This window comes from Mirounga angustirostris, unplaced genomic scaffold (assembly GCF_029215605.1).
Source record: "Mirounga angustirostris isolate CCGP_5_RB_7025 unplaced genomic scaffold, mMirAng1.0.hap1 SCAF_7, whole genome shotgun sequence".
Taxonomy (NCBI): domain Eukaryota; kingdom Metazoa; phylum Chordata; class Mammalia; order Carnivora; family Phocidae; genus Mirounga; species Mirounga angustirostris.
Window position 1 is genome coordinate 55,136,152 of NW_026991715.1, and position 9,698 is coordinate 55,145,849.

Here is a 9,698-nt window from a genome sequence, read left to right on the forward strand (position 1 = left end):
AACATAACAATAAAATTTTTAAAAAATAAGAAAAAATGGTTTTTTTTGAGGTAGGATTCTGTCATGATAGGTACATTTTGCTGTATTTGACAAGTAGCAGTCTAAGGTGTATTTCCTGCTTGTTACAGGATTTTATATTTTTTTGTGATGCTGTTGCATCGTGGATTAACCCAAAAGATGATCTGAGAGACATGTTCTGTAAGGTAAGGTAACCATAAAGTCTTTATGATAAACATCTTGGGACTATTACAATACTAGTTGGACAGTTTAAATTATTTTTATATTTCATATGAAACTTAGACTCTGCTTCGAATCAATATTGGTAGATCATATATATACACACACACACACACACACACATCCATATCCCTTGTTCTTGGCGAAGAAGTTGGCTTGATCTTTTCTTAAGGTACAACAGTGAGTCCGTATCCATAGGGGACACACTTCAAAGATATTTTCTCAAGCAGTACCACTGATTCATGTGGTCCCATTATTCTACCTATCCAAAATAGCATGTATTTTCAAAGATGGCTGACTGATTTGGAGTATAATGTAAACTATTGAACAAAGTAAATCTGAAGTGGTTTCCACAGGGATTAAATCTGTATAGTTCTTTGTTTTAGTAGTGTCCCTTTGGATTAATTCCAGTCAGTACTCAACCATAACAAAATAAGAAATAAAATGTTGTTACCCATTTGAATCCTCTCCTATTAAAATTAGTCAACTGTGGTTGCAGACATGAACTTAAAGCTTTGTATGTTTCCAATTTGAAAAAACTTAATGTGGCATGGAAATTTTATCCCTTGGGTGAATTCTGTACTTTCTTGTTTGTTTTCCATTAGTGATAGGTCGGAGTTTGCTTCGCATACATCTGTTACTAGGACACTTGCTTGAATTCTAAACTTTTCAAAAGCAAGGTTTAGAATATATTATGAGGTGCTTTTAGGCAAGACATGTGATATAGAATCCAACAAAGTTTGAGAATCATTGATTTAAAATGGATAAAATTTGGGTGCCTGGGTGGCTCAGTCGTTAAGCGTCTGCCTTCGGCTCAGGTCATGATCCCAGGGTCCTGGGATCAGGTCCCACATCGGGCTCCCTGCTCGGCAGGGAGCCTGCTTCTGCCTCTCCCACTCCCCCTGCTTGTGTTCCTGCTCCCGCTATCTCTCTCTGTCAAATAAATAAATAAATAAAATCTTTAAAAAAAATAAATAAAATGGATAAAATTTTAGAAAAATAAAGTCAATAAGTAGTGTTTTACTTCAGAAGCTCTGCAGATTGGAATTTTCTCTTGCTTAGTGATGAATAATGATTTTTTTCACTTTTTGCAGATCCTTCATGGATTTAAAAATCAAGTTGGGGATGAAAATTGGAGGCGTTTCTCTGACCAGTTTCCGCTTCCCTTAAAAGAGCGTCTTGCAGCCTTTTACGGTGTTTAATCTCATACACTTAAGCTGCAGTCCCATAATTAGGGGTAAGTTGTAAGAAGTTTGTGGGAGTTTTTCAGGGTAAAGAAACTTAGGTCTGCAATCTAAAAATACTGAGTAGAATAAAAGCTGTATGTTTTCTACAGAGGTTGAATAAAACTCATGCAGTGTTAGACTTGAAATTTAAAATTACTTTAAGGCTAGAGAATTTTTTTTTAGAAACTAGCAAGCAAGGTAAAATGCATGGTTCTACTTTGAATCCTGAGTAAAAAGAAAACCAAGTTAGTATGCTATTTGGATTACTCAACAAACTAATCCCAGTTTTTAAATTTTTGCCCTATAAGAAGTCACCCACATTCACTTTGGCAGGGTAAACATTATTTTGAATTGTGGGTTTATAATCTCTGATATATCAAGGACTAGTATGGTGTGAGCTTTTGAGAAAAACTCGCTAGAATTGCAACTAGTTTTGGGCTCTGTAGATAGGAATATTTAATATTCATTTTTCAACATGTATTTTATTGAGCACCTACCATGTGACCTGCACTATATTTTAAAATGGACAATGGACGAGTCTGTTTGGATTTGGGGTAGTAGAGGGGTAAGTCCATTTGGACTCTTGTTCCTTCAGTTTTCTGTACTTAAACTAACAATCCTGATCTCATAGCTTCAGTTCCTTCATTGAGTTATTTTGAAGATTAAATAGTAAACTATATGTGATGCCAGAACTTAGTATATTACCTAACACACTAAGGTGGCTCAATAAATGTTAGGAATATGGGTCAGTACAGTGAACAAGGATAATCTTTAGGTTTTGAACGTGAACTCTGAGACACACTTGACTGGAGGACCAGAGAGTATACTGAATGTGTGTCCAGAAGATGTCCACCAAATTTAATTATCTTCTCTGTTGGAGTTTTGTTTGCTCTCTTGCTTACTTTGAGCTAGGTTTTAAACCTGGGAAGATTTCCACATACATGCTGTGTAACCTACAAGGCAATAGAAATGGACTCGCAGCCTCTGGAATATCTCAGAGCCCTTTGTGTATTGCCCCCCTGTAGTTTTGAGACCTTCTGGCTGTTTTGTGGCTTTAGCATTTTGAAATAGTGCTTAATCGTCTTTATGTTAAATCATGAGAATGTAATGGATGAGGAATGACTCTTAACATCAAAGCCTGAAAGATACAACAGTGAGCAGTCTTTAGCACTTTCAGATTTATTAACTTCTGTGATCTCTATCATATCACCAATTATGAATTTATTGAGTTGATCGTGTTCTGAGACAAGGCATGAAATAATTACCTCTTTCTAATTAGAGGTAAAAGTAGATCACGATCTTCTATTTCTGCCTTTTTTGAGAGGCAGAGAAAAGGTGCTGCTTGCACTTTCCCACAGATGGGCTAATCGTCCTCTGTGAATTCACATCAGTCTTCATCTATGTCCAGTGTTTGGCATGAGAGGGCAGTAGATTTTTGTTGTGAAAGGACCACTGTCAGGCACTGGTTACAATATCCTAGTGATCTAATTTTATTTCTTAATGTGCTTCAGAATCACTAAAACTGCTAGTGTTGAAAAGGTCCTTTACAGGAAAATCAAGAGGTCTGAGAACATAGGAAACGACTGAGTAGGATAGGGTTAGAAGAATTATTAATAAGGAACGTCTAGAAGGAGATGTTAAAATTTACTTTTTGCTATTTACTGAATGTAGTAACCTTAGTGCAGTGTGAACACCTTTAGTTGCCTCCTAAGCTAGAACACCAGACAACCAACAGGAAGTAATGTTCTTTTATTTTTTGATGGATTAGAATTTTTGTTTGCTTAATATTGGACATATTGGCAAAAAATAATAATAATGTTTTCATTCTCACCAAGTAAAGGATTATTTTAAAGAAAGTGTTACTTGATTTTGAAAAAAGTAAGGCAACTTGTTAAGTGAAGAATAACCAATTCCCACTGGGGCCCATTGTTCTAAGGGGGATAAGAAATTAGACTGATAGCATCCTCCAAGGAAGGCAGCCACCTGAATTTCATCTGTATAATGTAGTGCTCCACACATCTCTCTGCATGTGCCCAGCTTGCTGTCAGTTTTCATATCTGATGTAGATGACCGTTGAAAGCCATAGGGGAAGGTAGCAACATGGGTTATCATTGACTGCTAGCATGATCTTCGGCAGTTTGTCCAGTTTTCATTTTCTCTAGTTAGAGGTAGCATTCTTACTTGATTTATCTTGTGTTCACTGGCTTTAAGAGAAACCATTGTTAAAATATAAAATTGTTTTGTTTTGTTTTCTTACAGGTCCTTCAGTCTTGGAGACTATGAGGGAGCCTCTGCACCCAGGGAAAATGTTACCCTTTACAGGGGGGAAGGGTAAACCAGTAGGGAATACAGTACAATCCCAACCCTACTGGGAGGGGCGGGAGGGAGGTGTTGCCGTCACTGTATTAAGTCGATGTTGGGAAACGTTTTAACATCTGGAGCCTTTGTGGGTGGAAATCTGTCTCCAATTACAACTCCGCACTGGATGTGAAGAAGCAAAAAACAAAAAAACAAAAAAAAACAAACAAAAAAAAACCAAAACAAAAAAAAACAAAACCTATTCAGTCTACTCACAAAACAGTACATCCTGGAATATTATGGGGAATTGTACCAAAACAAGAACCACATAAATGATGCATAGGGATAATAAGAAAGAGGAAAAATTCTATAGCGCACAATAAAGGAAACCTAAGAATGGGGGTTACAAACAGTAAAGAAGCTTTTTTTTTTTTCCTTAATTTAAAGATTTTTATAAATTTTCCCACGTGTTGGGGCCTTGTTTTTTGCATGCTGATGAAGAACTACACAAATGAAGCTAATAGAATTAAAATCAGCTTGCCTACCCATAGTAGAAGCAGGTTCTTGGAAGTTACAATTTAAGGTACCCCAAAAAAAGTTGGAAATAAAACAAAACAAATATAAACAATGAAGCACCCTGTGAAATGCCAAATGAGTCACTCCTTTTACCTTTGTGGGGTGGGCAGGGAGGGAGGAATAAATGGGGTTGGGCATATCAGACTAAAGATTGACATCTTGATTTTGCATTATAACATTAATGTAGTGGATATAATTTGATGGTTGTACTTCATTAGATTTAATTTCTAGGCCAAGACGTTCTTTTTAAAGTGCAGTTTAAGGTTCAGGCATGCATTCTGGCTCATAGTGATTGAAAGTACTTTAAATTAGTGGGAAAGTAGCATGCTTGCATCACATAGAGTGAGATTGGTATTCATTTACCTCTGTTGCGCCAGTTTGTGTTGCAGTTTACCAATTCAATATAGCCCTGCATTTAAAATTCCTTTTTAAGATTTGTGGATTTTTTATTTTTATTAAGAATATAGATATAAAGTACTGTAGTTTACAGCTAGGCCTTGAAATATCTTCTTAGGATCTTGTTAGGAGTAAGATTGATATTGTATCGTGTGTAACCTGCACAATGTGGAAAGCTGATATACCTGTGCAGAATCTTTGCCGATGTGCTGTCAGTGTGATGTGCTTTCTGCATGGTTATATACTACTAGTGATGTTATCAGAACTGCTAAAACTTACAATACATGGTAAAAGATCTGTAAGAGGCTGCATAAATGTTAGTCGGCACATAAAGACAATTGTAGAAGTTGAAGACATGATTGCTATATTTCAGTGTTTATTCCCACTCAACATATTGCCTTCTAAGCTTTCTTTTTTTGTTCAAAGCATGATCTTAAAGATATGTTTAAGTTAATGGATGTAATGCAGGGTTCCTACACTGTATTGGCGCATGTTGGTGGCCCTCTGTGCCCTAGATATATGCACACAGGGTGCAAGTAAAAAGCTACAGAGTGAAAGTTGGTTTGGATCCTCTTCATTTCATTTGTTTAGCTTTTCTGTTATTTTTCTCTACTTACATGTATTCCTGTGAATAAATCCTTGTTAAGTTAACCCTTTACTTTTCCTTCCATGTGTATTTTCTTATATACTGTGAATGTGAAAACCTAACTGGTACACTTGATCTTGTGTCCATATGAAAGTGCAAGTCTTTATTAATTTGGATTGCCTGAACAGTGTATCCCATGATGATGAAGGAAAATGGAGAGATTTTTCTTTTTAACTCTGCTGGTCAGAGATGAAGCCACACCTTTCCATTTTTCAATGCTGCATATTTAATCTGCAACAAAAATGTTAAGCCATAACAACCTTTTTATATTTTAGTTTGTCACCTTTGCATTGCGGAATAAATCCTGAATAACCATTTTTATAAGCAGTTGCTCCTCTTTGCATGGTTCTGTTCTTCTAAAGGTGTTGAATGATACAGCCATTGCACTGAAGTTTGAGCTGTGTGTGTGTGAATTTAAAAATACCGTTCCAAAAATTTCAGATGCATGGTAGCATGCAGAAAAGGTTTTTGTTATTGTGTGTGTATGTGTGTGTGTGTGTGTATATGTGTGTATTTTTTTAAACATGTTCTTTCACCTTTTTTCCTCTACTTTGGCTTTGCAAATTTCAGTCTGTAGAGCCTGAAATTAAATCCTATTTTACAATGTCCAATTTTTTTTTTTTTTTTTTTTAATTATAAGTTGGATCCAAAGGGTATGTAGCATTTTGCTTTCTAGTTAGTACCTTGCTTCACTGGGAGCTCAAAATTTGCTTCATAGTCTTCAAAACCTGATTAAAGTAGCTATTTTATTCTTAAATCCTAGTGATAGTCTGTACTTTCTCAAATATTTTTTAGAATTTGATATGGGAGATATCTTAGTATTCTGGAGTAAGTAAATTTTAAGTCGAAAAGATATGGCAAAATTCTTCTCTAAACACTTTACTAAAACAAACATAAAAAACAACCTTCGATAAAGTTATCTGGACCTGTGATTGACAATTCTTATATTGACTGAAAAGCAATTTGTCACCTATTTGCTTAAAAATTGGTTTTCACTTAAGCAGATAACATAAGAATGTGCCCGTTTCTGTAGTCGCTTAACTGTTTTTAAATTAAAAGGAAATTTAATTTAAAAATAGAAAATAAAATTAAGTAAACATGACTGGCAACCTGATTGGGTTGGGTTTTTTTGTGTTTTTTCCCCCCTTGAGGTTATTGTTTCTCCCTAATTTATATTTCAGATACATAGTATAGCATAGGAATTTGCAGAAGCCATTTAAGTTATCTTTTGAGGTAAGCTCTGATTTAGCATTTATTATTCTGATAAAACTTAATACATCATGGGATATATATAAAGCAACTTAATTCTTGTGGTGTAGTCTTAATAGTTTTGAATGTTGACTGAATGTCTATGAACTTGTGTTTGTCTTTGTTACATTCCAGTGTTTCTGCCTCTTGGCATGCTTAAAGCACGGCTTACTTCATCTGCTCCTTACACACTAAAGTGCTGTTAGTGTGCTCAACTACAGAAATAGCCGCTGCTAAGTGATGTAGATTTTCTACTTGAATATTTTTATGTTGTAGGAACCTCAGGAGGTCAGTGTTTACTGTTTTATATATGCCTTCTTTTTCCTGTTCGAGCTTCTCTCTTTGAAGGATTCTAACAGAACAAAAGCTGCTGATCAACCTAAGTTGGAAACAGAAAGTGTATTTAATATAATTTAAATGCATGTTTGGCAGTTCAGTGTCGTAGCCAGTCCATTAGCAGGTGAACTTAGTGCCACAGAATTCATTTATTCAGGAAAGAATTTTGCTTTTTGTATTGTCTAATCTCTTTAATAACTTCATACTGTGTAAAAAAATCACTTTTTTATATTTTTGAGTTGGTTATTTCCCAAATAATCAACATGTAAATAATCTTTAAGAGCCAGTTCTGATGCTTTACATTATTGCTACTTGATTTTGTGACGCAAGTTAGGTTTCAGAAGAATAGATTTTAAGACACTTAACCAAGCCATTACATCTTAAAAACAAAATAAGTAGCCTACATTTTGTAATTAACATATTGATAAACACTGTGATTTTTTTTGTTAAGACTTTTTCATTGATCTGAATTGCTTAAATTGCATATATTGTAAAATAGGATCAGATGTATATTTTAAAATAATTTCAACTGACTTTCCTCTATTGAAATGCTTTGTCTACTCAGTTACGGAATATTCAGATACAAGTTTTATCTCAGGTGAATACTCTTGTATCCTTTTTGCTTTGGTGACATATGCTTATAAGGGGTCATCATACTTAATTTGTTTTTTAGTGTATTTCATTAAGAATTTTTGCATTTAGTCGGATTTTCCAGTCCTTACTCTAGCAGACTAGGGTAGCAAGATCCCTCCTGGCAAGCCTTTTGCATGCAGGTTTACCTTGAGTGAGTTCGATCTGGTCCTCCTTTTCACCAAACCCTCAAGAAAGGAAAATGGATTTTTTTTGTCCGATATTAAATTACCCTGCATAGCTTAAATGCCAGAACTAAACTAATTATATCTTAAGCCCTTTAGTCTAAATTTAACTTTAGTCCTTTGCCATAAAGAAAAAAGTGGGTTTTTTGCTTCATATAATCTATATTATTCATATTGAATGTATTAACAGATAACGGTGCAAAAGACACTCTTCCCAAGAGAAGAGTGTACCATGCATAACTGCAATTTAAGTCCTTCTTTAGTAGTACTTAAAATACATATGGCTTTGCTTATTGAGGTGTTTTTGTTTATGTTTTTTTGCAAATATCACAAGGGGGAAAACACTAACTGTTGCTATAGTACTGTTATTGAAGTGTAGGCCTTGGAATCTTAAAACTGTGGTCTTCAGATTAAGGGATAATCTAGTTGAAAAATCAGATCAATAAAGAGCTGTGTAACAATATCATCTAGTAATTATACCATGCAAGAGCATTGTATACCTTAGTACATTTCATACTGTATTAAATATGGAGATATTTCTAATGCCTCTTAAATTTTACATAAAAGTCATTCACTTGTACACTTTCCAGGTGACTTGTGACTAATTTTTTCAGTCTTATGTAGACCTTTCCCCCATTGGTATTACTTATATGTAGAAGATTCTTCATCTTTATGCCTAATTATTATACATATTAATTTTAAGGTACACATTTAATTATAGCAGCTGTTTATTGTGATTTGTATCCCAGAATGTATTGTGTTTAAAAAAAAAAAAAAAAAAACTGTATGCACGATTTTGAGGGAAGTTAAAATGGTGAATGTTTTTTTCACCTCTTGTATATTTTAAAACCAAACCAAATCTATTTGCCAAGCATTGTATCACTAATTAGGAAAATAGTATTTTCCCTTTCGTTAAAATTTTTGTTCATCTACCATAGAGTCCCCTTTTACTATGGCTTGGTATTATGCAGAGTTAGTTGTTTTGCAAATCTAAGTATCTTCCTCAAAGCCTACTATAACATGGTTAGCCTATAAGGCAGTGTTTGTCCCCTCCTAATTCCAGCCTCATAAAGGGGTTTTACTGTACTTTCCCCATATTACCTTATTGATGTTTTCCTATGTGGATATATAACCAAATTAAGATTGGATGATTTTTATGGAGATAATAATTAGACAATACTGTGTAATTAATTTTACTTAATAGATTATCATCTGTGAGAAGAGATGTTTAAACGTGGTTAATGACTTCACTTCATATTATAAAGCAGTTTTACAATTAATATTCATGTTAACATTGGGTGCAATAATTTAGTAGTTTTAGCTTTAGTTATAAATAACTGGATCTTTCTGCTGACAACTTAGGTTGTATGAGTTATGCTTAAAAGCTTTAAATCTGATGTTTCCTGTACCTGCCACACTATGTTAGAATGTGTCCTTCAAATATATCCTCCTGCAACTTCTCAAACTGTACTAAATTGATATTTCTTGAAGTCTAACTCTGTGCTAACAGATCTTCATTTTAAATAGAATATGGTTTTAATTTTTGATAAGCTGCTGAATTTTAAAGAGAGTTTTTTGGGGCCACCAAATATTTTGGATCATGCAGAGAATATATATTGTACTGTAGTAATTTTGTATTTACATTTGTATGATGTGACATAATAGATGTGAATGTTAATCACTGCTTGACTATGTTAATAAAGTTGTTTAACTATAGATGTTTCACTCTGATTTTTAATGAAAGGAAATGAGCTTTCCCTCCCTCCCCCCGTTTTGGGTCCAGATAAGTCTTGTTGTGTTGTTTTTTGTTCTCTGGGGTTTTTTTTCATTTGAGGTTTTTTTCTTAACTTACACATAGTACACTCTTGTTTGACAACCATTTTTAAATGGAGTATTTTTTTATTTGTATAATTCAGTAAA

The 9,698-nt window shown here is 34.2% G+C and overlaps 1 protein-coding gene across 2 annotated transcripts in view; it reads left to right on the forward strand.

Annotated features, from left to right (window-relative positions):
- TNPO1 (transportin 1) overlaps window positions 1–9,494 on the forward strand; it is a 97,176-nt gene extending 87,682 nt beyond the window's left edge. For both annotated transcript variants that reach the window (XM_045896309.3, XM_045896315.3), the window contains exons 23-25: window positions 129–203; window positions 1,332–1,474; window positions 3,723–9,494. In XM_045896309.3, the coding sequence (XP_045752265.1) occupies window positions 129–203; window positions 1,332–1,439 (183 nt within the window). In that variant the 3' untranslated portion in view covers window positions 1,440–1,474; window positions 3,723–9,494. The remainder of the gene's footprint in view (window positions 1–128; window positions 204–1,331; window positions 1,475–3,722) is intronic.
- Window positions 9,495–9,698: the final 204 nt, after the last annotated feature.